Source organism: Pipistrellus kuhlii, unplaced genomic scaffold, assembly GCF_014108245.1.
Source record: "Pipistrellus kuhlii isolate mPipKuh1 unplaced genomic scaffold, mPipKuh1.p scaffold_m20_p_8, whole genome shotgun sequence".
In the NCBI taxonomy this organism is placed as follows: Eukaryota; Metazoa; Chordata; class Mammalia; order Chiroptera; family Vespertilionidae; genus Pipistrellus; species Pipistrellus kuhlii.
This window is the reverse complement of record NW_023425584.1, coordinates 34,342,070-34,355,345: the sequence shown is the minus strand read 5'-3', so window position 1 is coordinate 34,355,345 and position 13,276 is coordinate 34,342,070. Positions and strand designations below refer to the sequence as shown.

Here is a 13,276-nt window from a genome sequence, read left to right as displayed (position 1 = left end):
TGGATGGGCGTCGTCCCATGTACCAGGAGGATTCAGTTCAATTCCCGGTCAGGACACATGCCTGGGCTGTGGACTGGATCCCCAGTGGGGGGGCATTAGGTAGGCTGTGGGTTGATGTTTCTCTCTCAAATCAATGAAAAGATATTTAAAAAATAAATAAATAAATAAATAAAACTGACAATTCCAAATGTTTTTAAGGATGTGGAACTACTGGAATTCATAAGTCTATGAAAGTAATGATACCACTACTTTGGAAAACTTTTTTATAAAATCAACTATATATTTATCATATAATCCAGCAGTCTGGTATTTACCCAAGAGAAATGAGAATATATGTTTACAAAAGAACTTGTTATAAATATTAATGTTTTATTCTTAATAGTAAAAAATAAAAATAACCCAAGGGTTCACCTACAGGAGATTGAATAAACAAATTATGGTATGTCCATACAATGGGATACTATGCAACAACAAAATGAACAAACTAATACATACCAAAATGGATAAATTTCAAAAACACTTTTAGTAGAAGCAACAAGGCACAAAAGGGGTACATATTCTGTGATTCCATTTATATGACGTTCTGGAAAAGGCAAAACTGTAATGACAGAAATCAGGTCAGTGGCCGCCTGGGCCAGTAGTGGAGGGGGATACAAGCAACTGGAAAGTGATGGAGATTTTGCTCATCGATGTTTATTTTTTTTCCTTCCTTTTTTTTTTTTTTTTTCTCATCGATGTTTCTAACTCTCTATCCCTCTCTCTTGCTCTCTGTAAAAAAATCAACAAAATATATTTAAAAATAAAATAGCATTTGCACTAAAAAAAAAGAAGAAAAAAAAAAGATGGAAATGTGTTGTGTCCTCGTTGTGGTGAAGGTTCTAATTTTACACATTTGTCAAATCATATTGAATTACAGTCAAATCATTGAGCTATAGCATAATGTTTTGGTCAACAACAGGCTCAGTGATGTAAGAACATCTGAACCTGCCCTAGTTTGTTTGGCTTAGTGGTTAGAGTGCCAGTCTGCAGACTGAAGGGTCTCGGGTTTGATTCTGGTCAAGGGCACGCACCTTACTTCCATTGCAGGCTCCATCCCCGGCACCGTTCGGGGCACGTGCTGGTGGCAACCAGTCAATGTGTCTCTCTCACATTGGTGCTCCTGTCTTTCCCCTTCTCTTACACACTCTTTAAAAAAAAAAAAAAAAATCAATGGAAAAAACATCTAGGGTGAGGATTAACAACAAAAAGAATGTAGAGAATTTTTGTAAAAAAAATTGAGCCAGCCCAGCCGGCGTGGCTCAGTGGTTGAGCATTGACCCAGGAACCAGGTCGTCATTGGTTCAATTCCCGGTGAGGGCACATGCCCATATTGTGGGTTCCATCCACAGTTGGGGGCGTGCAGGAGGCAGCCCATCCGCGATTCTCTCTCATCATTGATGTTTCTCTGTCCCTTTCCCTCTCTCGAATCAATAAAAATATATATTTTTCAAAAATTGAGCCAAAATTATGTCAAATCTGGCCAGTGTAACTCAGTGGCTAGATTGTTGGCCTGATAACCACAGGGTCTCAGGTTCTATTCCCATCAAGGGCACGTATCTAGGTTGCAGGAAGGAGACCTGCGGGAGGCAGCCAGTTGATGTGGCTCTCTCACATCAATGTTTCTCTCCCTCCTCCTTCCCTTCCATGGAGCCACTCTGTGTGACTCAGCGGTTGAGTATGGGCACATGCCCAGTTGTGGGCTTGATCCCAATAGGGTGCATGCAGGAGGCAGCTGATCAATGATTCTCATCATTGCTATTTCTCCCTCTCCCTTTCTCTCTCTGAAGTAAATAAAAACTTATTAAAAAATAAAATAAATGGAAAAAAATATCCTCCAGTGAGGCTTAACAAGAAAAAAAATATCTAACCACTGTTTTAAAATATTTAATGTCATCTTAGACTAATGTCAACTGTAACTGAAAAATTAAAGTAACAGAGTGGGAAATATTTGAGCCAGAGGATACACCGGGAAGCAAGATCTCAATAGAATGAGAAAAGTGCTTCCAGGAATAGCATTTTGCAGCTATTTGCCCCAAGCCTTTGGAATTAAAGAGGGAACTAAGGAAAATTACAGTGAGACAGGTTTGGCTCACTGGTTGAGTATAGATCTATGAAGCAGGTCAGGGTTTGATTCCTGGTCAGGGCACATGCCCAGGTTATGGGCTCAATCCCCAGTAGGGGGCGTGTAGGAGGCAGCCGGTCAGTGATTCTCATCATTGATGCCTCTCCCTTTCCTTCTCCCTCTCCCTTCCTCTGCTGGACATCTGACATGCCCTTTGCCCCTGGCTCAGTTTGGGGGCAGCCCAGTGTCATGTGCAGTGGGGCTGGCCGTCCTGGATGTCTTAGAGAAGGAACAGCTGCAGGCTCACGCTACCTGTGTAGGCAGCTTCCTGATGGAGCTCCTCGAGCAGCAGAAAGCCAAGCATCCTATCATCGGGGACATCAGGTGAGGCTTGGGGCAATAGTCACTACCCATTAACCAAGAACCTGCAAGAGGCCTGGAGTCATTTCTTCTTTCACCTCCTAACCATCTGGGATGGCGGGAATCACCACAGGGGAATAGCTAAAGCACTGAGAGGGGCTGTTGTCCAGAGTGGCATTTCTAGGGATGGGAAAAGCTAGGATCAAATAGCTCTGACTACACACACACACACACACACCCTACACCCACCACCACCACCACCTTTCCTATTGAAATTGAGGACCCCTCCCCATTGCAATAATTTACTATATACCACCACCACCTCGACCACCAGTTCCTGTGACTCTGTCTCCAGGAGTGGTGGACTTTCCAATGGGACTTGGCTGAGACCAAGGCACAGGATAAGGCCTGTGGTCCCTCAAGCCTGGACTCTGATATGTCGCCTTCTGCTCCAGGGGCGTCGGGCTTTTTATTGGTGTGGATTTGATCAAAGATGAGGCCACAAGGACGCCAGCCACTGAAGAAGCTGATTATTTGATATCCAGGTACTTTTTCTTCTAACAAGTTGCCTTTGCAGAGCTTCTCCAGGGCCACAGCAGGGACGGGGGATGAACAGGACTCCTGGCTCATCTGGGTGGGTGTGTCTATATGGAGTATCATCTCTGGACTTGGAAGCCCCTGCCCAAACCAGTTCACATTTTTCACTTGATAAGACTCCAGCCTCAGCACCTTTTTTCCCTTTTATCTCTATTCCTTATGCCTTTCCTTTCCCCCACCTCAAAAACTCCTTGAGCCAAGACCGGTTTGGCTCAATGGCTAGAGCGTCGGCTTAGGGACTGAAGGGTCCCGGGTTCAATTCCGGTCAAGGGCATGTACCTTGGTTGCGGGCATATCCCCAGTAGGCGCTGTGCAAGAGGCAGCTGATCGATGATTCACTCTCTCATAGATGTTTCTATCTCTCTCCCTCCCTTCTCTGTACAAAATCAATAAAAATATATTAAAAAAAACAAAACAAAAAAAAAACTCCTTGGGAAATGTGTATCATTCTGTTTGGAATTCACATAAAACAGTAAGAATGTGCCAAAACCGGTTTGGCTCAGTGGATAGAGCGTCAGCCTGTGGACTGAAAGGTCCTGGGTTAGATTCTGGTCAAGGGCATGTACCTTGGTTGTGGGCACATCCCCAGTAGGGGATGTGCAAGAGGCAGCTGATCGATGATTCTCTCTCATCCATGTTTCTAACTCTCTTCCTTCTCTCTTCCTCTCTGTAAAAAATCAATTTAAAAAAAAAAAAAAAATGTAAAAAATTTCCATGAGGTTTTTCTGAGATTGACCCTTCCCCTAAGTGACTATCCAGTCCTTCTCTGTTGGTCAGACACATCTGCCCATGCTCATCCCACCCCACCAGTCTCAGCTCAGGAATCCAGCATGGCCCATTGGAAGGAATCGGATCTGAGGCCCAGCCTAATTTCCTCCATCTCATAGCCACTTGTGATTTCTCCAGTTCAGCTAGGAAACTGGTACCAAGGATGGGTGTTTCACTTCTAGTAGGTGGTAGAGCTGAATTCGAAGTCCAGACCTTATTCTTTTAATACATCTTTATTGATTTCAGAGAGGGAGACAAACATCAATGTTGAGAACCATTGATTGGTTGCCTCCTGCACACCACCTGCTGGGGCTCAAGCCCACAACCTGGGCATGTTCCTTTGATTGGAATTGGACCTGGGACACTTTGGTCCACAAGCCCAATGCTCTGTCCACTGTGCCAAACAAGCTAAGGCCAGTCATGGCTCCTGACAAGACAACAAATTTTAGAAAATGGAAGTGGAGCTGAAACCAGTTTGGCTCAGTGGATAGAGCATCAGCCTGAGGACTGAAAGGTCGCGGGTTCAATTCTGGTCAAGGGCATGTGCCTTGGTTGCAGGCATATCCCCGGTGGGGGGTGTGCAAGAGGCAGCTGATCAACGATTTTCTCTCGATGTTTCTCTCTATCCCTCTCTTCCTCTCTGTAAAAAATCAATGTATTTTTTAAATGGAAGTGGAACCTGGCTGGTGTACCTCCGTGGTTGAGCATCAGTTTGATTCCCCTGTCAGTACACATGCCTAGGGCTGTGGGCTCAATCCCTGGTGGGGGATGTACAGAAGGCAGCTGACCAAGGATTCCCTCATTTCTATCTTCTCCCTCCCTCCCCTTCTCTGAAACCAATAAAAATGTATTTTTAAATGGGAGTGGAGGTCAGAATATAAATACTATCATGTCAGACCCCATTCTCTCAGTAACCAGAATGCCTTCCTAGGTGGTTTTTTGGGGGTGGGGGGTAGGAGGTGGCATTAAGAAAAAGAACACATCGGTTTGTTGTTCCACTTTATGCATTCACTTGCCGATTCCTTTATGTACCCTAACTAGGGATCAAACCCGCAACCTTGGCATATCAGGACAATGCTCTTATAGCAACTGAGCTACCTGGCCAGGGCACCTTCCTAGGTTAAAAGTATAAATGTGAAATATTAGAAATAACTTTATGTACCAACTAAGTATGGTAGTCATTCTCTTAAAAAGTGGAAATTAAACTGACAAGCTATCTGGAAATTACAAGATTACTTGTATGCAGGGAGCAGGGCAAGTTACTGAAGCTAGATAAGGGGATGGCATTTTATAATGATGGACATTTCCCATACATATACAAAGCAAGCCGTACACATAATATAAACCGTGAAGTGGAAAATGCAGGGACTTCAGACTAGACTGGAACTCCAGGGGCAGATAAGGCTATGCCGCTTCTCAGGGCCAGGTCCAAAAAGATAGGAATCAAGGTTTACTAGGGGTAACCAGTGCCCTATCGGGGAGCGGGGGGGAGATAGGAGGGGGCAGGGGCTGCTGGCCTGTGAAGGGTTCCAAAAGCAGTGGTGGGAGCAGGCCAAAGCCAGGCACAGAAAGGCCTTAAAGACCATGTGAAGGGCCCTGGGCTGGTGGTATAGCAAGGCTGTTATGTCCTGTCCTACAGGCTGAAGGAGAACTACATTTTGCTAAGCACCGATGGCCCTGGGAGGAACGTCCTGAAATTTAAGCCCCCAATGTGCTTCAGCTTAGACAACGTAAAACATGTGGTGGCAAAGCTGGATGCCATCCTAACAGGTAAGCATAAAAGCCCAGTGTCCAGCTGACCATGTCCCTAGAACTCAACCCAGCAGCTACAATGGCCTAGTGTGCTCAACAGCTGGGCTAGGTATCCTCCGGACAGTGCAGGCAGCATGGAGCTGAAGTGGAGAGGGGATCTTACTGGCCCAGGTCACTATTTCTGCTGTGCCTGGGGGGCTTCCCAAACACTTTGGGAGGTGGGATCTGATCCAACCCCCAAGGGCTATGCGTGCAAAGCTCTGGGCAGGGGTGGCCCCCTAAATAGGTAAAGTCCTCTATCTCTTGGAGTTCAGAACCACCCCTCCCTGTCCTCCACCTCTGGACTCTCACTTCTGCCCCCAGGGCTCCAGAGCTGAGGGCCAACCCCCTGTACACAATTGGGAGGTGGTTTAAAACCTGCTGGATGAGGTGAGGCACAGAACTGGCTTCGGTTGCCTATAGAGAAGCCTCTGGTTGAACTGGGGTTTTAGGAAACTTGATAGGCTTTTCCTCTGGGAAAATTGTTGCTGATCCTATGGCTAGTGCCACATACATATAGGTCAGGGGTAGGGGATCATGGCCCTATCCAGTGAGCCCAACTCCAAACTGCCATTCAAGCTGACACTGAAGGCTGGAGGGACCTTTAGCAGAAAAGAAGGGTTAACCAGTTTGGGTGGTGTTTTTTTTTCAGACATGGAAGAAAAGGTGAGAAGTTGTGAGACGCTAAGGCCCCAGCTCTGTGGTAGCCCTGCTGTGTAATGTCCTTTACTAGGTGAGTAGGCCACATCTGGGTTCCTGAACCATTCTGTACCCCCCCAGGAAACCAAGCCTTTTTTTGTGTGTTAAGTTTTGTTTCAGGTGATGTCCCCTTCCATCATTGGGAGGCTCTGGCTAACTTGAGCTCTCTCCATCCTCCCCAGCCAGTTCCATCTAGGAGTGAGGGGAAACAAAACTCCTTTTCAGGCTCCGACCACCTAGACCAGTCCCACAGCCTGCTGCCTCCTCTTGCCACCAGACTTGAGGTGCTCCAATCCAGCAGCAAATAGGTGCTGCCAGAGAAGGCTATTACATTTCAGCCAGGAGGGGGCATCCTTGATTGTAGGTTCACTGTCCTGGAAGACAGAACCCTGTTTTAAGAAAGGTGTTCTAAGGTGTCTCAGAATCCCTGCTGCACAGTCTTCACCCCAAGAACAGCTGCCTTAAACCTCCAGCCATTTCCTTCCTTTAAAGGGGCCCAAGTCCTAGGCACCGCATATCCCACACTCACCCAGGCTTGGGGGTTTTTACATTTTTATTTCAAAAGCTTGGATAGCTTCAATATCCAGGTCGTGGCAAAATCAGGACACGTGTAAAATACCTTACAATACATTAGATTCCCAAAAGGTACCAAAAAGTACAGTAAAATTAACACTTCCATTACAGGAAATGTATGACACAAATAATATAAAATTAAAAGGTGAAAAAAGGTGACACTGGTTTCCTAAGATAGACTTTTTTACAACCAGGGTCCACAGGTCCAGGATGCAGAGCGGCAGCAGGAAACAGACCCTCCCACCTGGTTCTGGGTAACCCAGTAATAAAATCAGCCCACAAAGCCGCTCTGGCCTCAGACACCACACGCTGCCTAAAACAACTAGAGCTCTGGAAATAGTAAACAAGAGAGTGATTTCCAGGGGGGAAATTTTAAATAAGATGCACATGGGACAGGCCATAGAAAGTATGCCAAGTTAAATTTGGTACATAATTGTTTGTGTTCACTCAATATCCAAACAAAGCGTGTGCGGTCAGACGGGCACTCTTGCCGAAGCCTCAGTATGGCTTGTAGTTATTCTGATGGCCACCACGTCGCTGGCTCTTCCCGTAATTCGTACTACCCTGACCTAGGGACAAGAACAACAATGATAGCAGCTAGATTTATTGAACATTTATTCCTGTGCCAGGCGCTTGGCTCAAATCCTCACCAGAGCCAACACCCCTGGGGCAGGCTACACAGCCCAGCCTGTCTGACTCCAAAAGCCCCTGCTGCCAGTGACCCCTGCACTTTCTGTCCTGCCTCCCAGGTGGGTGACTGGATGGGGCCGCCCTCTCTCCTACTTACTGTAGTCGTAGCCGGGGCCGTAGCCGTAATAGCCATAGGGCGAGTAGTCGTAGCCGCCATAGCCGGGCCCGTAGCCCTGCTGGTAGCCGTAGCCCTGGTTCCAGTAGTTGCCGTAGCCCTGATTCCAACTCTGACTCTGACCTGTGGGGGGAGCAGGGCACAGGGGCCCATGGACCATTTAGCACACGCAGGAGCTAGGATGGAGGAAATCCTGCCCGTTGGGTGGCGGGGTTACTATGGCAACTCAGAAGTAGAAGCCAAGGAAGGGGCTGCTGTCCTGGTATAACAGGGCCCTAACCTCACCCTGCACTTAGACCCAAGCTGCAGAGGAAGACAGATCGGAACCTAACTTCTCTCAGGGCCAAAGAGGCAGGAACTCATTCTCACTCAAATCACCCTCTGAATACACAAATCCTCTCTGGCAGCTTGGCCTTAAAAAAAAGAGTTCAGGCTTTGGAGTCAGAGGGCCTAGGGCAGAAGGAGGTAAAGCGCCTGGCACAGCCCTGCCCTACCTTCTGCCCACCCACCCATGGGTGGACCAAGACTCAGGACAGCCACAGAAGCCCATCAGGCCCCTCACCCCTACCCCGCAAAGTACAATACACATCTTCCGCTGCCCTGGGGCCCCAGACCACATGGGAAATATGGGCTCTTCCACTCCAACCAGCAGCAGCACAGCCCAGACCCACGAGAGCCATTTCTGTCCCAGACCACCCAGCCCCACCAGAGACCAGAGTAAGCCCCCACAAGACAGGCATGGAAGCTCCATGCAGGCAGGGAAACCAGACCCATATTCATCCATGTTCCACTCACCTCCACCTCCACCACCACTGCCTCGGTTCCCTCTGTTGCGGTTCCCACGGCCCCCTGAGCCATACTGCTGCTGTTGATAGACTTTTCTGGGCAGAGCCACCTTGATTTCACACTACAAGCCAAGAGGACAGGAAGTCAGGCCACAGGGACAAGTTCTAGGGAGAGACTGTGCACAATGACCTTCATTTACCAACATTCAGACTTGGTCCATCTTCTCAATAATAAAATATGACAGGCTGTGAAACCACATTTGGGCTAGAAGCTCTGAGAACCATAACTAAAACCTACACAACCAAGATCCACATTAGAGCCTTTTTGGCTCAAACATTCCCCGAGACTTTAATGGGAATCATGCATACAAACCCAGGGTTAGGACAGCTCCGTGTTTAACAATTGGCAGGAGAGGGGCAGCAGGGCTAATGCCAGCTCAGTGTAGCAAAACACACAAAACTGTCAGGTCTATTGCCACCTTGGTCCTAACTAGACAAGGTCGTCAAAGAATAATGTACACTTTCTGACTTTATTTTACTGTTTAACAGGTGAAAAATGAAGCATCCCACTCAAATGTATAGTGGTGACACAGACTTCCAACTTACAGAGGAAGAAAGTTACTGAGGCTTAGGGCAGAGCTTGCCTGAAGCCAGACTGCTACCACTACCACTACCCCTCCCCCAACCACTGGTCTGTAGTTGGGACGGGGCAAAAGCCCTATGTATGTCCCCCAGAGCCAAGTCAAGTTTCTGCTTAGCTCAAAAACCTGCCCATTGTGGATGGAGGTAGGGTCAGGAACCTTCCAGTGTTCCCACTGAAATAGAAGTGTATTTTTAAAGGTACGCTGAAGAACAACAAAATACAAATAAAACCCTGGCTGGTGTGGCGGTTGGTAGGATATCGTCCTGTGCACTGAAGAGTTGCTGTTTGATTCCTGGTCCAGGCACATGCCCAAGTTGTTGGCTCAATCCCTGGTGGGGGAATGGAGGAGGCAGCCAATTGATTTTCTGTGCTTACATTGATGTCCCTCCCTTTCTCTAAAAATCAATTTTAAAAAAAAAATTTTAAGGGGGACATCTAATACTTTCAACAATAAATTTTTTTTAAAAAAAAGCCTCTCCCTCCCTAGCTTTCATGACCCCCTCTATACCTACACCTAGACCATCCGCACCACAATGCCTTTGCCTTTCTCTCTCCTAAGTTCGAAGGGCCCTTTCTTTTGCTTTAACTTGTTTTCTGAGCTTACAAAGCCCAGCTGGCTCACTTCTACCTCTGTATCTTTCTAAATGAACTTTCTCTTTTGAAGAAATAAAATAAAGCACCCTGACTCATACTCTGTCCCCAAGACCAGTGAAAAAACATTCCACATAAGCTGTCCCCATATAAGTCTACTCCTTAAAACTGGCAAATCACCCCACAGTGATATAATGTTTTCTACCCTATTGAACATACAACTAAACACAGTATTCCAAGACCCACTGCCAACAGTGCTAGTGCTGCCCCATAGGCTCTTCCTGCCAATTTTTCATTATGGGGGAAAGACAGTCTATATCCCTATCCACTGGGCTAGCTAATGGATGGTCTTATGCAAATGACCCGTAGGATCCAATCTCATTTTACATGAAATTTAAGAGTCCAATCCAATCTTTCCAAATTTCCAGCCAGGAGTACTAAAATTTTCAGAAGCCCCACCCCACCTGTCCAACTTTACCTGACTGCCACTCCACAGACAGCCTGACACACCCTGCCACACCCTAACACACAACTGCCACCTGGAGAATACTTAAGACATACTACCCTCTCTCTAGACCAGAGTTCAGGGATAACAGCTATCTTTCTCACTTCTGTTCATTTGAAGGCAAACTGGCCCTGGGTATAAATATAAATGAGCCAGGACCCTGGGGCTCTTTGGGAAGGATCTTGCTGAGATGGATTTGAATAAACCAGTGTCCAAAGGGGATGGAGAATAAAGATTTGGTTTTGGCAGCAATAAGATAGGAGAAAAGCTCTGCAGCGGTTTCTATGGTAAGCAGGACTTCACTGCCAGGGAAAGAAATCAGTGAATGGCAGAAGTTCCAAAATCATCTGAGAAGTGCAGATCTTAGACTCTAGATTCAGAACATCTTAATCTCTAGCTACTGTTTTTACTGTCAGGCTAAGAACTCCTTGAAGGCCAAGTCCATCTGCCCCCCAATCAGGGCAGCAGACCTGCAGAAAAACAATGAGGTCTCACTACCCTGTAGCCCTTGGAGGCAGCCCAACCCTTAAGTCACACCTGCAAGAAGCAGACCTCTCTTGGCAAGAGGCTAGACACACATAACTGCAGACACTTTACCTTACTTCCACTGATGGTGTGGAACTTTTTCTCTAGAACCTTCTTCACAGGTTCTTCCTCTTCTTTAAAGGTGATGAAAACAAAACCTCTTCTTTTGTTTGATTTTGGATCCATTGGAAGATCAATGGCCTCGATCTGTAAACACAGGCAAAAGCTCAGGACCAGTCCTCCCCAGGGCTCACGGAGAACTGGACGGAGAAAAAGTCCATAAAGCAGCCTCACTGAGGCTGTCTGACAAGGACCAGGAAAGCCACCTCAGGGCAGATGGCAGGCCACTCACCTCCCCAAACTCGCCAAAGTACTCTCTGATTTTCTCCTCAGTGGCTTCAGGATTCAGACCCCCCACAAAAATTTTCTTTACAGGCTCCTTCTTCATGGCCATAGCCTTTTTGGGGTCAATGACTCGGCCATCCAGCTTGTGCTCCTTCTGATCGAGGACCTGTTCCGACAGAAGGAAGCTGGGTTCTAACTCAGCAGCACAACTCTATCCAATGCTCTTCTCTTTGAGCCATGGAACCCCAAACACAGATACACAAAATGTTTCATCCCCTCCAAACTCTAACCCCAACCTGACTTTCCAACCCAACCATCAAATGTCAAGTACAGCTAGTTTACCTGTAAATCAGTCCTCACCACCCTGACTTTTCCTATGTTATCCTGTACACCCTCTTCCTGCCTCGGCAGTTCTGTTTAAGGCCTATCTCCAGAAGTAAAGCAGCAGTGACTGAAGGAAAATGGGCTGCTTAGGGTCAGAATCCTTACTCCACCACACTTAGCCACCTGTGTAAGCTTTTCTACTTAAACTTCTGAACCTTAGCTTGTTTTCTTTAAAATGAAGCTAAAATAATGCTTATCTCATAACCTAGGACTCTCCTCCAGTCCTCACAGTAGTTTGCTGTGTCCAGAATAGGCAGAAGGAGGTAATAAATGTTCATTATCATCTTCCTATGCCACTCCAGCCCACTCACTACCCTACTAAACCTTTTTTCAAAAACAGGAACAAGGATCTGCTTTTCTCAAAGCACTCAACCAAGTCCCCAGCTTACCTTCTCCACACTAGCAGCATCTTTGAAGAGAATAAACCCAAATCCTCTTGACCGGCCAGTGTTGGGATCCATTTTTATTGTACAGTCAACGACCTCTCCAAATTTGGTAAAATAATCCTTTAGGTCTTTTTTGCTGGTATCCCAGCTCAGGTGACCAACAAACATTTTTCTGAAATGGTAGGGTGAGACACATAGCAACAAGTCTTATAAGAAAGCTGTGATTTTAGGACTGGCCCTAGCAAAGCTTTCACTGAGAAAATCAGAAATAAAGCCACAATCTGGAACAAGACTATCCCTTGTGCCCCTAAGAGCTCCACCTTTGGAAAATGTTAAATCTTTACTACCCTCCCGAACTCAATCTTGACTCTAACCAAGATTCAAGAGACGGCAAACCCTGACAGGGCTAGGGAAAGGAAGGACAACCTGGCCAGAGGCACAGGCTCTGAGCGCTCACAACTGAAAGCAATTTGTGTAACAACCATGCATCAAAAGGCTACCGTCTCCGCCACTTCCGAATATTCGCTCTCAAGGAACTAGCAGCTTCCGGGTGCCAGACAGTAACCCCGCCCCCGGCAGGAGGCGGAGGGAGGAGGACACGGCCCGGGCACGCGCCAACTCCGCCCTCGCAGCCCCCGCGCGTCCCAGACCCGCTCGGCCCCAGGTCCCGGCGCACTCCTCTTCCGGGCGCCCGGCCCGGCCCTGGCGCGGCGCGAGAGGCCCCGGGGCGGCGCCAAAATCGACCCAACAAACTCCTACAAACTCGAGCGCGAGCGGCGGCAAAGCGGGGCGGCGCGGAGAACAAGTCTGCGGCCCGAGCCGCCCGGCCGCCCGCCCCTCCCCCCGCCGCGTGGCGCCAACAAAAGGCGGCCCCGGAACAAAGGCGGCGTCCTGCCGGCCCGCGGCCGCACCTACCCCGCGTCCTCCTCTTCCTTGCTGGCGTTGATCTTGTCGCCCTCGGCGCCGTTCTGGTTGCTGGCCGGAGGTGCCGCGCTCCCGCCTCCAGCGCTCGCCGCGGCCCCGCTGCCCGGCCCGGCCGGCGACTCGCCTTCGGGGGCGGCCTCGTGCCCGTTCTCGGTGGCGCCCGTCGTCTCCATGAGCTGCTCCTCACCGGTTTCCGACATTAGACCGGAGCGCGGCGGCTCCTGCAACGAGCGGCCACAGCACGTCAGGCCCGCGCGACTCCCGCCGCCTGCCCCCCGCAGCCCGCGGCCCGGACGCTCACCTCGCCGCCAGTGACGCCGCGAGGCCCGCTCGTCCCCACCCGCCGGGAAGGTGCCGCGAGGCTCCGCCTTGCTCAAGCTCGCACTTCCCGGTCTCCCCTCCCTCCGCCAACGGAGCTGCCGCAACTTCGCGCGCTCCTCCTCGACCCCCGGTGCACGGAACCCACCGCCCAAAAGACTTGCTTAGGCCCGCAC

The 13,276-nt window shown here is 48.6% G+C and overlaps 2 protein-coding genes across 16 annotated transcripts in view; one reads left to right on the top strand and one right to left on the bottom strand.

Moving 5' to 3' along the window:
* PHYKPL (5-phosphohydroxy-L-lysine phospho-lyase) overlaps positions 1-6,350 on the top strand; it is a 19,237-nt gene extending 12,887 nt beyond the window's left edge. For 5 of the 6 annotated variants that reach the window (XM_045577008.1, XM_036424484.2, XM_045577007.1 and 2 more), the window contains 4 exons: positions 2,331-2,485; positions 2,917-3,006; positions 5,466-5,596; positions 6,270-6,350. In XM_045577008.1, the coding sequence (XP_045432964.1) occupies positions 2,331-2,485; positions 2,917-3,006; positions 5,466-5,596; positions 6,270-6,337 (444 nt within the window). In that variant the 3' untranslated portion in view covers positions 6,338-6,350. Of the gene's footprint in view, positions 1-2,330; positions 2,486-2,916; positions 3,096-5,465; positions 5,597-6,269 lie in introns of those variants that run through there. The other variant, XR_004985704.2, reaches the window with a different exon arrangement.
* Positions 5,015-13,276, bottom strand: HNRNPAB (heterogeneous nuclear ribonucleoprotein A/B). Of its 10 annotated transcripts, XM_036424486.2 has the most exons (8): positions 13,084-13,276; positions 12,774-13,003; positions 11,862-12,030; positions 11,096-11,254; positions 10,816-10,950; positions 8,475-8,601; positions 7,677-7,819; positions 6,538-6,690 (listed from the first exon to the last, which is right to left on the bottom strand). In XM_036424486.2, the coding sequence occupies exons 2-8, from the start codon at positions 12,980-12,982 to the stop codon at positions 6,553-6,555; spliced, it is 1,080 nt and encodes a 359-aa protein (XP_036280379.1). In that variant the 5' UTR covers positions 12,983-13,003; positions 13,084-13,276; the 3' UTR covers positions 6,538-6,552. The 10 variants fall into 10 exon arrangements, with proteins under 10 accessions (XP_045432969.1, XP_036280379.1, XP_036280386.1 ...); XM_036424493.2 differs by lacking the exon at positions 13,084-13,276 and having other exon boundaries at positions 6,550-6,690; positions 8,489-8,601; XM_036424490.2 differs by lacking the exon at positions 13,084-13,276 and having other exon boundaries at positions 6,567-6,690; positions 8,482-8,601.

What these genes read in the sequence shown, in the direction of transcription:
- HNRNPAB (XM_036424486.2), bottom strand. Translation starts at nt 12,982, where the DNA reads ATGTCGGAAACCGGTGAGGAGCAGCTCATGGAGACGACGGGCGCCACC. An exon ending in ACTTTGGCGAGTTTGGGGAG is followed by an intron (nt 10,951 to 11,095) that starts GTGAGTGGCCTG and finishes CTGTGTTTACAG; the next exon opens with ATCGAGGCCATTGATCTTCC. An exon ending in TGGAGGTGAGTGGAACATGG is followed by an intron (nt 7,820 to 8,474) that starts ATGAATATGGGT and finishes TGCTCCCCCCAC; the next exon opens with AGGTCAGAGTCAGAGTTGGA.